At 39.2% G+C, this 19,234-nt stretch overlaps 1 protein-coding gene across 2 annotated transcripts in view; it reads right to left on the bottom strand.

The window, feature by feature from the left end:
* The window catches only part of PROM1 (prominin 1), a 119,786-nt gene that overhangs the window by 85,183 nt on the left and 15,369 nt on the right, over positions 1 to 19,234 (bottom strand). Inside the window, exons 3-5 of one of the 2 annotated variants that reach the window (XM_087724628.1) lie at positions 17,672 to 17,730; positions 11,439 to 11,465; positions 8,834 to 9,039 (exon numbers count right to left, since the gene is read on the bottom strand). In XM_087724628.1, coding sequence (XP_087580754.1) covers positions 8,834 to 9,039; positions 11,439 to 11,465; positions 17,672 to 17,730 — 292 coding nt within the window. Of the gene's footprint in view, positions 1 to 8,833; positions 9,040 to 11,438; positions 11,467 to 17,671; positions 17,731 to 19,234 lie in introns of those variants that run through there. The other variant, XM_087724627.1, reaches the window with a different exon arrangement.

The raw sequence follows: 19,234 nt of genomic DNA, 5'->3' as shown, positions 1-19,234 counted from the left end.
GCTCCATCCTTACTTTGCTAGATGCCAGCCTGCCATGACCTACGTGGGGAGGGAGATGGGGAAAAGGGGAAACCAAAACTAAGCATTATGCTGTCCCAAGAGAGTAGTTCACCTTCACAAGGTCACAGGCTTGGGAAATGGAACAATCTAGCTCACCTTTGCAGGGACAGTTACAAAAGAACTTCTTCAAATGTAACTGGACAAGTGGGAGATAACAGGGGGATGAAATGAAAAAGGGAAAATTAATTGGGAGCTTTTACACACAAAACCACAGTTCTGGCTTCAATTTACTGTAACCACTTGGCTTTTAGTAAAAGCATTCTTTTTGCTACATATGGAGTCGAGAGTCTTGCTTTCCTAGAGGACCAGTTGGTACAGGTCAGCCACAGAAGCTCCCTGGACAAGTCTCTATTGGTCCAGACTGCCTCAGTAGGTTGCTGTTTTCTGGGATAAAATAAAAGGAAATCCTTATGTGAGCTGCCTTAAGCTTTGGAGCAAAAGGCAAGATATAAATCTAAACAACAACAACAACATTTCTTAATGGTTTGATGAATTTAACATGGACAATTCTTGGCAGTCCATTCAGCAATTTGTACCATAAGAGGCCCATTGTTTAAATATCCATCTGTTTAGACTGATTGGTGATAATTGTGCTCACTTTTCAAGGATTCTACAGATTAAAATTCCTGGGATATGTGAATATCTTTTATCTTGCAAAAGTCACAGCTAAATCAACCATGTCTTTCCATAGAAGATTTGCAAAGAAGCATTCTCTCTAACATGCTAGAGATATGTTCACCCACTTCTACTGTTGTGAATCTTTCACACAAATCAGAGGCCTACAATTGGGGAGGAGACTGTGAACTGTGTTAATATCTGTATATATCTTCATCTCTTCTACTAAATGTTGTTAAGATCAACACAAGGGCAAAAAACAGAAAGTACTATCTTCAGTACTTTGGACTCTTAAGGAGATCAATGAATATCATCATGTTTCCAGGGACAATAATGATAATTATTTATCTTCTACAGATCAATCAGCCTGACACTGAAGTCTTATGTTGTTCTTTGACAAAGTGACTAAATTAGTAGACCAAAAAAATGCAGTGGACATAGCATACTTGGATTTCAATAAGGCATTTGACAAAGCAGACCACAACCTACTCCTTGGTAAGCTAAAAAAAAAAGGTGAGATAGATAGTATCACCACCAGATGGACCTCTAACTGGTAGTCAGTTCCGTTTTATGCCCAATACTCTTCAACATTTTCATAAATGATTTAGATGAGGGAATAGAAAGGGATCAAATTTGCAGATGACACTAAACTGGAAGGAATAGTCTACACCCCAGAAAGTAGAGTTAGAATCCATATGGATCTCAACAGACTTGGACATTGGGGTCTATCTAACAAAATGAAATTCAATGTAGAGAAAGGTAAGGTTTTACACTTGGGTAAGAGAAATCAAATGTACAGGTACAGATTAGGTAAAACCTGGCTCAATAGCAGTAACTACGAGAGGGATCTTGCAGTCCTAGTGGAAAATCATTTAAATATGAGCCAGCAGTGTGCAGTAACAGCCCAAAAAGCCAATGCAATCCTAAATTGCATTAACATACAATCAAGATCAAAGGAGGTTCTAATGCCACTCTATAAAGTCTTAATAAGACCACATCTAGAATACTGCATCCAGTTTTGGTCATCAGATTATAAAAATATGTTGGGACTCTAAAAAGAATGCAGAAAAGAACAACAAGGATGATTAGGGGTTGGAGGCTAAACATATGAAGAACAATTGCGGGAATTTGGTATGTCTAATCTAGGGAAAATAAGAACTAGGGGTGACATGATAGCATCCTTCCAATATTTGGAGGGCTGCCACAAAGAAGAGGTCAACCGATTTTCCAAAGCACTAGAAGGCAAGACAAGAAAAAATGGATGGAAACTAATCAAGGAGAGAAGCAACCTAGAACTCAGGAAATATTTCCTGACAGTGAGAATAATTAACCAGTGGAATGGGCTGCCGTCAGAAGTTGTGGGCGCAGGGAGGCGGGGCTGACTTCACAGCATTATGACGTGCCTCAGAGAAGTTCCTGGGGCTGCCAGCTGGTCCTTCTATGGACCTTAAGTCGCCTCAGAGGGGCGATAAACAAAGGAAGCACACTCTGCTGGTCCCAGGGAGCCCACAAACTGATTGATCCCAAGAATGCTCCTTAAACTGACGGCTGGGAAAGCGGCCATTGCTATGAAGCTGGAGCAGTTACCAGAACAAGAAGATGGAAGGAAGGTGTGATCGATCTGGGTGAGATACTTTAACTATAGATTTTTAAAACTTTTTAAAGAAGAGCTCCCTGGGAACAACAGAGGAAAGTGTGACTCAAAGAAAGGAGGTGGGAGCGGGTTTTCCACCTCCAGAAGAAAAGCTGAGAGGAAGGCTTTTCGAGCCGTTATAAAAAAAGAAACTGGTTTGTAAGGATTTGTTGGAGGAGTTAAGCTAGAAAATTGGACTCAACATCTTAATTTTTAAATTAGGAACTATTGGTTAATGCAAAAATGACTAAAAATAACTTTTTTGTTTTTCTTTTCTTTCTTATAAATATAGTACATTTTACTTTCGTTGAGAGATACAGTGTAAAGAGAAAGAAAGAGCAGAGCAACAGTGCCATCTACAGGCTAAAGTGAGTATCAGAAGACGTAAGAGGGGGAAAACAGCCTTGAGAGACTGGGAACCAAATTGATAAGGAGTTGTTTTGACTGAAGAATTAAGATAGAGATGTGTAGCTCTTGGAACTTAAAAGGAAAACATAACAAGGCAAACTAAACAAACTAAACAAGGCTATACAAGATACCCCCCCCTTCACATTTTGAACAAGGTTTTTTTTTTCCTTTTCTTATTGCTGCTCTATGAAACTTTATGTTGAATAGAAATACTTGTTGATTTCACTTTTGGGGTTCTGTGGGCCGACTTGGATTACAAATTTCTTTCTTTTTCTTTTCTCCTCATGATAACTTTTATTGCTGTTCTGTGGAATTTTTTTCTTTCTGTTTTTTCTTTTTTTTTTCTACTGTTTTGGGGATTTGGAATATATGCACCAAATGATAAGAAGATTTTTATCGTAAATTACGTAAGAAAATAATAGAATTGGAATACGAAATCATATGTATTGTAGGAGAATTTAATGCAATTGTAGATATGGACTTGGACTACAAAACTAGTAAAATAAACAAAAAAGCGAGGAAAATACTCCCAAGAACTTTTTTTTAAGGGTGGAAGAACCAGGTATTTAAGATGCTTGGTGAGAAACATACCCCAAGAAAACTCAATATACGTTTTATTCAAACATACATATATTCTGGTCCAGAATATAAATGTTGTGGATGTCAACTGAGCTAACAGCTAATATACAAGAAGTAAATATTCAGACAAATATCTGGGTGGATTACAAACCCAATAAAAGTTATATGGAAGGGACAAGATGGACAATGAATCAAACAATATTGAAAGAAAAGGAATATTTATACAATTGATAGAAAGAGAAATTGACTTCTTCAAAGAGAATAGAAAAGAAGAAACTTCATTACAGAATGTATGGGGTACAGCAAAGGCATATATGAGAGGATTAACCATAACATATGTGGGAAAGAAAAACAAAAAAAGGAGTCAAGTGCAAAAGAAATTAGAAGAGGAGAATAGGAGGTTAGAGATGGAACTACAAAAAGAGCCACAAAAAAAGAATATAAAAAATCAAATGAACTTAAAAAAACATGAGTTGAATTTAATAGACAAAGAAGAGCTAGCATAAAAAATTAGAAGTTTGAAACAAAACTTTTTAAAAAAATGCAAGTAATCCAGGAAGATGGCTGGCATATAGACTGAGAAAGAAGAAAGAAAAGAAACTGATTTATCAGCTAACAGATGAGGAAGGGGCATTTTACTATCGGAACAATGATGAAAAGAAAATAATTCATGATTACTATGAGAAATTATATAATCAAGAGATAACTTCAGAAGAAAAAATAAAATCATACTTAGAAAAAGCTGAATTACACACAGTACTAGAAACAGTTAAAATAGCTTTAGAAGAAAGAATAACAATGATGGAGCTAACAAAAGCAATCAAAAGACAAAAAAATGGCAAAACACCAGGCCCAGATGGGCTACCAGTAGAGATTTAAAAAACGCTACAAGATACTACAGGTAATTCAGTCAGAGGCAAAAATACCGAACTCTTGGATGGAAGCATACATTACTCTCATACCGAAAGAAGATACAGATCTGCAACAGATTAAAAAAACTATAGATCAATATCATTATTCAATGCGGACTATAAGATTTTTGCTCTTAAATGAGAGCAGAAAGATTAAAGAGATTCTTGAATCAATTTATACATACAGACCAAAATGGTTTTTTACCAAACAGACAAATTAAAGATAATGTGAGGATAATCTATGAAGCACATCCAGAGAAGCAAATGGCATTGATTTTTTTGATTTTTTTTTTTTGATGCACAGAAGGCGTTTGATAATATGAACTGGCAGTTTATGCTGATGCAACTAAAGGTCATGGATTTTGGGGAGAGATTTATTAAGATGGTCAAGGCAATATACTATAAACCAGGGGTCCTCAAACTATGACACGGAGGCCAGATATGGTCTGCCAAAACCATTAATTGGACGTGCAAGGGACCACAATGCTGCCCCACCCACCTTCTGGAGGCTGAGGAGGTCAAAAACGCAATGCCGAGAGGCCACAGGAGGCCAAAGATGGGCTTGTTTTTGGCCTCCCCAGACTCCAGAGGGAGGGAGGGAGGAAGGGAGAGAGAGGGAGAGAGGGAGAGAGAGATGAATACGCACCCCAAGGTAGCCACATCCCTTCATTAACCTGCTTTCCACCCAAAGGAGCATAACAACTTAAAGTTTAATTTGTGTGTATTGTTTAATGGACTGCTAAATTGGCCATGCCCATCCAGTAACATGACCACCTAGCCACACCCACAGAGCACACTCACCCAGTTACATGACCACCTAGCCATGCCCACCCAGTCACCTGACCACCTAGCCACACCCACCCAGACAGTCCAGCCCCCAAACAGTCTGAGGGACTGTAAATTGGCCCCCCATTTAAAATGTTTGAGGACACCTGCTATAAACAAACTGCAAAGGTAATGGTAAATGGAGACATGATGGAAAAAGTTAGCATAATGGAGGGTACAAGGCAGGGACTACCCGCTACTATTTGTATTGACGTTAGGAGTATTAAACAGAAACATTAGACAAGATAAGGAGATAAGAGGTATGGAAATGAAAAAGGAAGATTATAAATTACAAGTGTTTGCAGATGGCTTGGTTTTTATTTTAGAAGGTTCACAAGAAACAGGGTTAAAACTGTTAAAAAGAATAGAATCGTATGGTGAAGTGGCAGGTCTGAAAATATTTTTTTATAAAAAATATTTTGAAGATCTAAATAAAACAATAACAAAATATATTTGGCGGGGGGGAGCAAGAATTAATTTTAAAATGCTACAGGATGCAAGAAGTAGAGGAGGTTTTGGATTACCAAATTGGGAATTATATTACCAGGCAGCAGTGTTAACATGGATCAAGGGTGGGTTACTGCCAAAGTTACTGCTGGTTCTGTGCATGAGCAGAACATTATAAAATGACTAAAAAACATGCCAGCAACAGCACGGACAACCGGGAAACCGGTTCAGGGGCGTGGCCAGCCTGCCATCCCTACCAGTTTGGTGACCCAGTCGCAATTTCCTCTACCGGTTCCCCCGAGCCGGTGCAAACCAGTAGCAACCCACCTCTGACATGGATAAAAAAATGGATTGTACTGAGAAATATAAGATTATTGACACTGGAGGGACATGATTTGCAATTGGGATGGCATGCCGAGGTGGCGCAGTGGTTAGGGTGCAGTACTGCAGTACTGCAGGCCACTTCAGCTGACTGTTATCTGCAGTTCAGTGGTTCTAATCTCATCGGCTCAAGGTTGACTCAGCCCTCCATCCTTCCGAGGTGGGTGAAATGAGGACCCAAACTGTGGGGGCGATATGCTGACTCTGTAAACCGCTTAGAGAGGGCTGAAAGCCCTATGAAGCGGTATATAAGTCTAACTGCTATTGCTATTGCTATTGCTATGCCATTTTATGGTAGAAGAATAAGATGCATGGTTACTTTCACAGACATTATATAAGAAAATCCATATTGTTAGTATAGGAGAAAGTTAGAGAACAACAATATTTAAAGATACCAATCTGGCTTTCGATGATGGAAGCACTAATACACCCAAATATTGTTAATATGGGAGATATTGTTAGATATAAAGACATTTTGACTGAAATGGAAGAGCTCAAAAATAAGCAAGAATTAGAAAAAACAGGGGATCAACATGGCTTGGTATACACAACTGGAAATGCAATCTAGGTAAGAAAAAGATGCTAAATTATACAGTTTTTATATGGAGTTGATAGAATTAGATAAGATACTAACAGGAACAGAAGAGAGGATGATTTTTAAAAACTATATAGCTATTTACTGAGTATTAAATTAGAAGAACAAGTAAAGGAAACAATGATAGCCTGGGCAAAAAAACTTTGGTTATGCGATAGAACTAACAAAATGGCAGAAATTATGGGATAGAAATTACAAACTAACAATGTCAACTGCGTATAAAGAGAATTTGTGTAAGATGTTTTACAGATGGCATTTGCCACCAGCAAGATTGGCGAAGATGTTTAAAGATAAATCAGCTAAATGCTGGAAATGTCATCAGATACCTGGCTCATATTATCATATATGGTGGACATGTGTAGAAGCTAAAAGATATTGGATAAAAATATGCAAGTGGTTGGAAAATATGATACAACAACATTTGACTTGAAACATGAAATATTCCTATTGAGAAACTTACTAGAAACTTATAGTAAAGAAAATGTATATTTGATTATTCATGTAATAACCGCAAATAGAATTGTATTTGCACAAAACTGGAAAAGTGAAGAGATTACTACAGAGCAGAATATAAGGAAAATATTAGAATGTACAGAAATGAATAGATTAACACTGGCAATTACAGAGAAAGAAAACTGGTTATTATGCGATATGGAAAAAAATTATTATAAATATAAAAATTAGATATAAAAGTAGATGAGTAAAATATAGAAAATAGTTAATAGAGTTAATCAAACTAAGAAGAGGATGTAAAGTATCAGTTATTTAATGTGTTGGTATTAAGCTAAGAATAAATAGTGAATATGATTGTAAATTTTAACTGTTATTGCACAAACATTGGTACCCAGACAACACACTTTTAATGGAAGATGGATTATTTGTACTAATATATAATTTAAAAAATTGAAGAAAAAATAGAAATTGTGTGTTCCTATCCCTGGAGGTTTTAAGAAGAGACTGGACAGCTACTTGTCTGGAATGGTATAGAGTCTCCTGTTTGAGCAGTGAGTTGGACTAGAAGACGTCCAAGGTCCCTTCCAATCTGTTATTCTTTTTCTCTTTTCAAAAGCACCTGAATGCAGGACAAGAAGCAACAGATAATTAAGGAGAAAAGCAACTTAGAATTAAGGATAAATTTCCTGACAGTAAGAACAATTAACCAGTGATTAATTGTTGTTGGTTCTCTATCACTGGAAGTTTCTAAGAAGTGACTGCACAACCATTTGTCTATAATAGTATAGGATCTCCTGCTTGTGGGGAAGCGGCGGTTGGAGTAGAAGACTTCCAAGGTCCCTTCCATATTGTTCTATGTTTTTACAAGAAATCAGTACATAGTTTCATTTGCTCAGAATGTTGCAGGACTATTGTCAGCCTCTGCTTTGCTGTTGCTTCGACTGCCATGAAACGGGGAGGGAGGGCATGGTATTTGGGAGGGGTTACTCATTGTGCTGGAGGAAGGTTCTGGAGTTCACCGGCTGATCGGACTACGCATGCGTGGGAGTTTCCCGCCAGGACTAACGGCACCGACATTCCATCTTCGTGATGCCTTTTGAAGTTATCTCGCACCTGACACTTGGGAGAATTATGATTGGACTGTAACTGTGATGCCAAGGGGAGGGGAATGGGCTATTCTATATATCAATCGCTTTCGCGCCTACATACTCAGATTTCGCTTCGCTATGCCTTTAATCATTTATAATTAGTAAAAGTACACTTGATTTCCACACATGGAGACTCGTGGTCTTTCTTTCCTAATTATCTAATGAAGAGGTGCTGACAACTATCTTCTCCAGCAAAGTTATCAAGATGTTTCTTTGAGAACGTCTTAGGGGCTTTTCTGTATTACCTTGGCATAGGAGATAAATATATATGTGGTTTACCACCAAATAAATTTCAGAAGAGCTCAAGGGAAAATGGCTTACAATTTTAGATTCCTGCCTTTTGACAGGGGACTGAATCCAACTTAATAATAAAATTTGAAATGCTTCATCTCCATCATGAAGACAAAGTTTCTGATATCATGAAAAAAATTAGAAGTCTCTAAATACATGGGTATAAAGAGCCAAGGTGGCGCAGTGGTTAAATGCAGCACTGCAGGCTACTGCTAGATCAGCAGTTCAGCGGTTCAAATCTCACCGGCTCAGGGTTGACTCAGCCTTCCATCCTTCCGAGGTGGGTAAAATGAGGACCCAGATTGTTGGGGGCAATATGCTGACTCTCTGTAAACCGCTTAGAGAGGGCTGAAAGCCCTATGAAGCGGTATATAAGTCTACTGCTATTGCTATTGCTATTGCTATTCCTGATCCAATCAATCCTCCAGAAATAATAAACATATTTAGTTATTTGGCAGTCACCCCAAACTTACTGTGTTTAGCTTACCTGCTTAGCAATGTAGTTACCAAGAGGAGGCTGGAGAAGCACTTCCTCCGACAATTGACATTCTTTTTCTGTCTCTGGTGCATTTCCCCACCACAATTGTCGCAACATCGGCACAGGCAGAAGCAGAGGCCAATCAGTGGAAGCAACAGGACAAATAGGATTCCCAGGGCAGCTGAGATTATGAAGCCAATTTCATAGTAAATTGCCTGCAGTTTAGAGAAAAGCAGCATGTGTTACAACTTGGAAGTGAGACTGGTAATGCTGATTCAGAATGCAACAGCTGTTGGGCATTCTCAACACGACTGTCCTATGGAAGGGCTTGATAGGAACTACCATCTGTTGTATGCAATTCTCTCTTAAACTCCAGACAGGAGAGGCAGAAGGTGCTACTAGTCCTTCTCTCCTCTGGCAATTCTGCGACAGAGCACACAGATATATCAGGGCAGGAGAGCAACCATATGCTCAACTCAAAATCACATTTGAAATTGGGGCAACTGAATCTCTAATAATTTCACCATTTTCCAAAAGTGTACCTTCAGCAGCAGCAATGCATGGGTGAAAGGATTCCAGTCAAATAGAACATTCTTATGCTACCTCCGACCTTACCAAGTCACTCTGGATCTTCCCCCCCCTCAAAAAAAAAGATAGGGGAATGAAATATTTGAATCTTCTTGAGACTTCAAGGGAACCATCACAACGTAAATGGTGTACATAGTACAGTTCAGATCCATGAAAAAGGATTCCAAGCAAAGCAAAAAGTGCTTCCATAAGACCTCAGAATACTAAGTTCAAACATTGCAAAGCTTCAACTGAGAAACAGCTCTGAAGAAAGGAGACTGGATTCCCCCTTAGCAACATCATTCATGGGCCTATGTGAGATGAGCTTGTCCCATAAGGGGTAATATACATTGGTGTACTCCAAACCACCTGTCACCTCGTTGTGATTTATGGTTCGTTCTCCTGTGATCTATTGTGTTTTTGTATTTATTGTATACACTGCTTGGAGCCACATTTTTGTCTGTGGATAGCTACAGAAATCTATGAATGAATGAATGGCTTCCTTGATTTCACCTTCTATGGCGATGCTTTTTCCGTACTGCCCACTCTAGCCTCTAGAACTAGTCTGGGATGAATTGGAACTGCCATTGCCAATTCACAATTAAGCAAATCTGACCAAGCTTAGCATTTTTAAAAAATCTGTCAATATTAAGCGTGGTCAACTGTTAGCTTTCAAAAGGGGAACTGATAAACCATGGAGAATGCACTTGCTAGCAGCTATTAGCTGCAGCAGGGAAATAAATACTCTTGAGAGGCAGAATTCTCTGACGTTTTTGCCTGAAACAAGATATACACAATATAAGATGCAATGGTGGCCTGCAATAAGACTAAACCTGCCATTTACTTAGCACATATTCAAGTGGCAAAAATACAACAGAATAGACACACTGTTTTAAAAGTACTGCAGTTCGGCTTCGTTTCCTTAATTGTTGGGTGGGTTGCTCTGTTTGACAAATTTCAGGAATGGCATTTGGGTAAATTGTGTGTGTGTGTGTGTGTGTGTTGTGGCCCAGCAGGAGCCATTGGAGCTGCCACATCCTCCAGACTCCGAGCCCTATGAGTCAGCTCTGGAGGATGTGGAGGACCCTGGACAGGGTTCCGATTCCGAGCAGGGCGCAGAGAGGCTGCTTGAGGAGGTGCCTGAGCCTTGGACCAGTGGGGAGGAGACAAGGGAGTGTGATCCTGATGTCAGCAGTGAGTTGTTCCTGGATGCCCGACACCGGAGAGCTAATAGGAGTAAGGAACAGTTGCGCAGTTACAGGAGGTAATTGCACTCAGCTGCTGGTAATTAGGCTCCTCTCCAGACTATAAAAGGAATGCTTGTGCACATGCCCCTTTTGCAGAAGTCAATGCATTAACGAATGTTGGAGAACAGTATTGTGAGCCTGGCAGGCTGGATTGCGGCCATGGCTTATCTGTGTTGGATTGCTGCCAAGGACCTGTCTGTCTGTTCAGAAATTCCGTAAAGTATCTTTGACTCGGAGTGTGTTGGTGTGGGACAAGGGGGGTCAGAATATATATATAATTATAAAATTTTATAATTTTATATAACATATATAAATACACAGACATATTACAAACACCATTTCTTGGAGTTAAAGTCCACAAGTCTTAAAACTGCCAAGTTTGGAGACCCCTGTCCTAGACTAACCAAAGCATGAAAAGAGTGTCACAAACTCTCCCAAGCCATTTTCATGTGATTACCCTCCAGTGAAGCCATATGAAAGATCCCAGTTACTCAAAGAAAACAGCTTCCAGCATAAACAAGAGCAATATGCAGTGTTAATATCAGTACCCTGATTTTAGTTTTGGGTCACATTTGGAATTTTGTAAGATATAAATATAAATATTTTAAATACAATTTTCTTAAAATAGGACAAGTATTTTATAAATGAAATCAACAATATAAAGAACACCATTATATTTGCTAAAATATTTTTTTCTTTCTTTATAGGATGTTGAAAAGAACCCTGTTGGATGAGGTTAAGAATCAATTCATGGTATTTTAGAAGCAAAGGATATGTGAGATAATAGCAAAAAAAATTACCTGAAGAGTCAATACAACATTTTCGGGCTGTGGAAATCAGAGGAAAATGATGTACAGAGCAGCAGGAATAAAAAGAAAGCAGGTGAGCTATAAATCAAGCACTCACAGAATTTATGCAGTCCCCAATTCAAGTGAAAACGGCAAGGAATAATTAAGTTAATCGTATTTACAAAGCAAATGTGAATGCAAATGACAAAGTGAAATATCTTTGGATTTTAACATTTAACTGACATTTAATTTGTCCTAGCCCCACTAAGAGAAGAAGCTGCCTCTTGGTACAGGCTGCATTTTTTTTAAAAAAGTAATGTTTTATTTCAAATTGAATCCTTCAACAGAACAAATTATCCTTAGGATATAAACTATTATGTATTTTTAGCTTTGGGAGCAGAAGTACATCACATTTCATTTCTTTTTTATCATCCAATAGAAATATGTAGATAGAAAAACATTACTAGGTTTAAATGTTTTTTCTAAATGTACTTTATCTAGGGCAGTTTTTCTCAACTTCAGCCTTTAAAATGTAAGAATTTCAATGGTATGCTGGCTGGGGAATTCTGATAGTTGGAATCCATACATCTTTTTGTGTTGTCAAGACTGAGAAACACTAATACAGGGAGTTAAATTCCTAGGGGTATATCAGCACAGCAGCTGTGTCAAAAGCAATGATTTCAGTCCCTGCCTTTATGTCTTCCAAAAAGGTATTTATGCAGGTTCAGATATAGATTAAACTTTACTCCAGAGACTAAAGTTTCTGTTGAGTTTGTCTTCTCTTGTTCTCTTTCCTGCCATTAATTATAAATCAGTTACCTGAAAAAAAAGTTTCTAATTCTTTAACAAAAATAATATATAAAAAGCGGTTATTTGTCATTATTTACGTAATCAGTTAAACAGATATTATACAGAATATTAATTCAGGCATTCCAAATTTCCCTTAAAACGTGCCTTTTTTACTGACATATAATGCACTTTATTCTTTTTCCTGGTATGTTGGGGCCAAGATTAAAAGTCCTTCACAAATACTTGATATTGATTTGGACAAAGCAATACACTCTGGTTTCCTCAAGCCCGAGAACAAAGTTGGAAATATCTGAACATTTTTCAAGGAGGGCCTAACCAACGTTGGAAGCAGAATGATCAACTGGGGTGTGCAAAGTATTGAGTTAGAAACAGTGATTTTTAACTACTCTGTAAGTGTTTCAAGCACAAAACAGCAGTTTTTAAGATCAAAAGAGGGATTCTTTTGAAAAACCAGGCTGCTCTGGACTCAAAACACTACTGGGAAGGTCAAAATGTTTTTACCATTTTGGCATTAAATGTTTTGAATTGTTCCAAATTCAAAAAAAAAACTTCTTACCAATCCACTACTCAACTATATCCCTGGGTGTAAGCGGAATTGGCTTGGAGAAGAACTCATAAGAATAAATCCCTATTTAGAAGTCACTTGGTCACCATACCAATTCCAGCCAGGTTTTACAGAGAAGCATCTCTGATACTATAAGAAACTATGGAGACACTTACTGATGTCTCAAACATAGACCTTCCTAATCAGTAGCTTGACTTTCAAAAACTGTTCAAAAATACATAAAAACATAAAAATATAGTATAGGGAAAGGTCATAGTTTTTAAAACAATTCAACATATAAATGGATTTAGATTCGCCTTTTAAGTGTATGAGATACAATCATGAGATACAACAAGGTTATCATTTATATTGAAGTTTCCTCTCACTATGAAACTATGGCTTTATACGGTAGATTGATAAACTCTTAAGTCCTTTTTATGGCATTCAAAGGGCAGTGTCTTTCAGTCATCTTCAAAATCCTCTAAAGCAATTGTGTTATGTCCATTATTGCAGGGAAGACAGCTAATAATTTAGAAAAAGGGTCACACATGAACTCCATCAGACTATCTCTTCCAGGTCACAAACCTTTGTCAAGAAGCAGGAGGTTGCAGGAGAAAAAAAATTTCAACTTCCACATCCAGAAGATTCAGGAAGATCCATCCAGTTCCCATGATTCATTCTTACCCATGATGCATTGACAACTGAGAAGCAGACCCCCTTTTTGCTTCATCCTCTCCTCCCACAAAATAGATCTTTTAAACACATAGAAACATGTGCCTGAATTTGGCACAAAATAATAAACACTTTATACAAACTAAAGCCACACACAGTTTTAATAATGTAGGAATAACATAGAATAGATAAAAACAATGTTTAAGTAACTGGTACTTATTTTAAGCTAAGAGCCTATCAAGAGATATTGGGAGGGAAAAAAATCAATTTCCCATATATTCCAGTTTCATGCCAATCATATGGTTATCTTAAAGTGGTCAAAAATGAAAAGCCTGAAAATCACTGTGATTTTCACAAATAAAACTTATTTTTGTAATTGTCCAAGATGGTGCATTTAGTTTGCATGGTAAACTTATTTAGAAGGATTTTGGCTTGATAATTTGGCTCAGAAACCTCATAAATGTAGTTGACTGCAACTTTTAGAGCTACGGAGTTACCATAATCTTTGGAATGAGAAATTCTCCATCTGTTCAAAAGAACAAAATGTTCAAGTTGCACAAGAGATACATGTGAAATAATAGTTAGTGACCACTAAACCAGAGAAAGGAGGTGGAAGATCACTGCAATTAACCTGAGCATTAAATGAATTCAATCAACCTTTCAGTAGGAAGCCTGATTTCTGTTCAGACAGACAGACTGATGATAATTATCTGGATTCATGAACAGGGAAAAGTACCCCAAATAGCTTCCCAGAAGCCCACTAGCCTCCCCTCCTCTATCAACCTGGATTTACAGGAATTTATTTTCTGGAAAATACTTGAAAACTATAAAACTGTATAAACATCATCTTATACTGAATATAGATATTCCTCAACTTACAACCATTTGTTTAGTAACCTTTCTAAGTTACAACAGCACTGAAAAAAGTGACTTCTAACTAGTCCTCATACTTATTTCTGACATAGCACATAGACATGTGATCCAAATTTGGGTGCTTGGCAACAGGCATGTATTTTCAACAGCTGCAGTGTCCTGGATCATGTACCATATTTTTTGGAGTATAAGACATACCTTTTTTCCCCCTAAAAGAGGGTGAAAATTTGGGTGTCTCATACACCGAATGTAGTCCTACCCACCCACCCTTTGGCCTCTGCCTCCCAGCAATTTACCTCCTTACAGCAAACAGAAAATGGGGCTTGCTGAGACAGCAATAGGCTATGGCAATCCCTGCAGCCTGAAACAGCTGATCATTGGGAGGCCCTTACTTAAATTGAAAGTGAAACTTGCTGTTTGCTGCAAGGAAGAAAATTGTTGGGAGGCAGAGGCAGATTTTTTCTTCTTCTAATCAGGCTAAACTGAAACAGGCTGTTTGCTGTTTGTTGCAAGGAGTTAAGTCAATAACTATAAATGCCTATAGAATGTTCAAATTATTAGACTTATTTTTTAAAGGTTGTTTTATTATTGTTCTAGACAACTTATCAAAATGAAGAAGCTTTTTAAAATAAATGCTTGATCTGAAAAGCCCCAGTGCTAGTGTATCTTCTTTGAATAGCAGAATATAATGTATACTTCCAAAAAAACATATCAATTTTAATAGCATCTGCACAAGTATAGTCTGAAATGTAACTCCACAAACAGTGTATATCTTCTGTACTATTTGCTGTTTGCTGCAAAGAGACAAATTGCTAGGAGGCAGAGATTTCCCCTTGTTTTCCTCCCCAAAAGCTAGGTTCATTCTTATACTTCAGAGCGTCTTATACTCTGAAAAATATGGTAATTGCCATTTGCTACCATTCTAGCCAGCGTTGGCAAGCAAAGCTAATGGGGGAAACTGGAGTTGTTTAACAGCTATGTAATTCACTTAACAACTGCAGAGATCTGCTTAATAACAATGGCAAAAAAGGTTGTAAAATCGAGCGAGATTCATTTACCAACCATCTTGCTGAGCAATGGATAGTGTGGTCCCCAATATGATCTTAAGTCAAGGACTTCCTTTACCAATAGATAACATACATTGATTTCAACTGGAACGCTAAAAAGATTTTGGAACTACCAGTTTAGGACTTCAAAAACCTGGATGATCACTAGATGGTGGCAATTATTTTGAAAATAGCTTTCTGCTACCATCTTGTGATTCTCTAGATTTTTGTAGCCCCAATCTCATAGTCCTGCTTTATTCTTCTCTTGATTGGCTCATTCTAGAGGCAAAAGAGAATATTCCAAGGACTATTAATATTCCATTAATGGACCATGAGGTTTTGCTGAAACACAGGAAGAGAGAATCAGTGCTCTACACTCCTCAACTGGCCAGCTATTCTTGCATATAGTTTCTAATCAGTTTGCCCAAATCAGAAATGGGCATCAAAACATGTGACAGATCCTCTTCTTTCCTCTGTCCTTTACCTATACTAGCAGCACTTAAAGAGAACTTAGTAATGCAGCACCACACTTTTGAGGTATTTCAAGGTGGGGAAGACCATGGGGGAGGTAGTCATGGAACAGGCCACCTGCTTAAGACCACTCAAGGCCTCCCTATTCCACTGAAATATTTCAGTTTCCCACAACTGCTTTCCCCGTACGCAGAGGTGATATTCAGCCAGTTCTCTCTGGTTCAGCGAATCGGTAGCGGCTCCACCCACCTGCCCCAACATAATATGGGACTTTCTGCGCATGCGTAGAAGATGGTGCACATGCGCAGAAGGCGCACACACTCACATTTGCGAACTGGTAGGGAAGGTGAATCCCACCACTGGTTCTACCCCAACCTGCTGTACCGGGTCACTTACCATGTGAAGATCTAGCAAGCTGTCTCCTCTACAGCTTCCCAGCTCCTTGCGCCTCTCCAGAGATCCGTTTTGGGCTGCAAAGTGCCAGACAAGGCCTGCGCACACCAAAATGGGGCTCTGGAGTGGCACACATAGCTGAGATGCTGGAGGGGAGACAGCTTGCTAAATTTTTGCATGTTAAGTGACCCATTGCGGCAGGTTGGGTAGGGGGAAAAGTAATTGTGGGCAGCACGTGGTATTTCAGTGGGTCAGCCAGCCCCTCCGCAGCTTTGTTTCAGGCTGCAAAGTGTCGGACAAGGCTCGCACACACCAAAACAGAGCCGCAGGGCTCCATTTTGGCCTGCAAAGACTTTTTGCAAAGATGGCAAAAGGCTATGCAAATGAAAGGAAAGCTTCAATGTTTCAGGCCTTCTCCCCATTTGCAAAGTCTTTTGCTGCAGATCTCGTCCAGGCCTCCATTTACAGAGAACAGAGACCTAAAATACCGGGAGCCCACAAGAGATCAATAGCATGAGATCTCACTCTACTGATCTCGCGTGATTTTGCAGTAGAGTGGAGATCCGGACCCTGACTACCCTTCCGGCCTTCCGCAAAGCAGTTAAGACCTGGCTGTTCCGGCAGGCCTGGGGCTGTTGAACTATCCAGCCCCATTCGAGGTTACGGCTGTTGTAGAATTTTAAATTGTTGTTTTTTATTTTATTTTTTTGTATTCCCTCCCTTTTTATTGTTAGCCGCCCTGAGTCTCTCGGGAATAGAGCGGTATACAAACTTAATCAAATCAAATCAAATCAATACTTTAGGCCTCCATTCTCTCTGTACTTACCAAGGGCCTGAAGTGCCAAAACAGGCCAAGAAAGCAAAGGATCTCTAGATCTTTGCAAGATGACTACAGAACACACAGGCCTGGTGCTTATGAAGACCCTTCAGGTGGGGGGTGGGAATAGGCAGGGCAAATGCTGCAGTGCCTCATTCATAAGGGCAAACACTTGCTGTGGTGCTGCAACATTTGTAGTTTTGGGACTCAATCGTAAACACTTATCATGTAAATTCGAACATTCACCAAGGGAACACTCGTATCTTAGGGATTACCTGTATAAAAAAACTGCATTCAGAAGCCCGAGAAGCTTCCACTGTGTCTACAGAACTCAATTTATCTTAAAATCATTTTGCAACAATATATTATCAGCAAAACTGATCTATGGAAAAAGAAATATGCTTTTGTTTTTATAGATTTCAAAAATTTCATAAATCTTTTAGGAAAATATTGAATTATATGGAAATTACGAGGACACAAAGCAAAATGAAATAGCAAGCAGATCTTCACCTGTAGAACCTGGAAAAGTAATCAGGGCATGTGGCACTTAACAGTATTTAGCTTGCAAAGAAAATCTCAAATGTATTACATGAAAATGTAAATAAAGCAATAAATTTACCTTTTGATAATCACCAGGATGCTTTCCAAATGTCTGTAGTGCTAACTTTTTGATAAGGTCTGTAAAAAAGCAAGATTTCCAACTTTTAGAGATAATAAAAAAGAGAATTAAAAAAATCTTTTAAACACCATTTATACCCAATAATCATACATATCCAACCAGTATTCAATGGAGAAATGGTGTGCCCCTCTTTATTGGTTCAGCTATCCCATAAGCAGTTTTATTGAAAGAGCACATTCAAAATACTGCAAAGTACTCACTTTTCATCCATATCCAAAATTTAACAGAATAATATAGTTTGAAGGGACCTTGGAAGTCTTCTAGTCCAAAATCCTGTTTAAGAGGAGACCCAAACTCAAGGCCCATGGGCCATCTGATGTGGTCAGATCTGGCCTGCGTGGCTGCCCTGGAAACTCTAAGAGTCTGGGACACGTCGCTTTTGCCTGGCCACCATCCAGGCGTGCATGCGTGCACACAGGAGGCAGGTGCACATGCACACAGGCCTGGCCCACCCCATCCCTGTGTGCATGCATGCGTATAGAAGGCGACGGGCCAGTGTTGTTTGGGCCTGGCCCACCTCATCCCGGGATGGATTCCACCAGGTTGAAAATAAGCATTTCTGACCTTTCAGGTGTCTGTGTGCCAGGGGTGGGTTTCAACCGGTACGGCCGTACCGGATGGTGAAATTTAGCGTGCCCTCCCATACCCATTGGTCAGGAGGAAGAGGCAAGAAGCAGAGGAGCTGGAAGTGTGTTCGTGTGCACAGGCTGTGAGTTTTAAAAATGTCTGAGTAAATCCAGGAAGAAGGAAGAGGCAGAGGGACTGGAAGTGTGTGTGCTGTGCACAGGCTATGGGTTTTAAACATGTCTTGTATGTGCACAGGCTGTGAGCTTTAAAAACTTCTGAGTGAATCCAGGAAGAGGGAAGAAGCAAAGGGACTGGAAATGTGTGTAAGGTGGTCAGTAATGTTGAAGACCGGCAAGGATAGCCATATTTCCTCTGTAAGTAGCTGTTTTATTGTTTTGTGTACTTATTTTATTCTTATTTAAGTAGTAAGTGCACAAAATAATAAATTTCCTTTTTTATATCTTCTTTTTGTAGGTCATTTTTTGGGGCAAAGAATCCAGTGACATCGACTTGGCCACTCCCACCCAGTCACATGACTGCCAAGCTACTCCCACCCAGTCACATAACTGCTAAGCCACTCCCACTCAGTCACATGACTTCCAAGCTACTCCCACCTGATCACATAAGCACCAATCCACTCCCACCCAGTCACATGACCACCAAGCCACTCTCACAAAACAGGCAACACCTACAGAATAGGTTCTAAAAAAAAATTTGAAATCCACCACTGGTGTGTGCACATGCAGAGGGGGATGTGTCTGACAGCACACATGGCCCTGGAAAGCAGGTGTGGCGGTAGCAGGCAGAGTCAGGGAGAGCACGTGATGCGGACCATGTGCATACTCCATCCCACATGGTTGGAACAGGCAGGTGGCTGCTTGGCACATCCAGCAGACCGGATCGTGTACCTCTCCCCTGCACCACTCTGCCTCCAAC

Source organism: Thamnophis sirtalis, unplaced genomic scaffold, assembly GCF_051295495.1.
Source record: "Thamnophis sirtalis isolate CommonGarterSnake01/CBP01778 unplaced genomic scaffold, rThaSir2_p1.2 scaffold_10, whole genome shotgun sequence".
Classification (NCBI taxonomy): Eukaryota; Metazoa; Chordata; class Lepidosauria; order Squamata; family Natricidae; genus Thamnophis; species Thamnophis sirtalis.
Note: the sequence above shows the minus strand (reverse complement) of the source record. Positions and strands in the feature narration are given on the sequence as shown.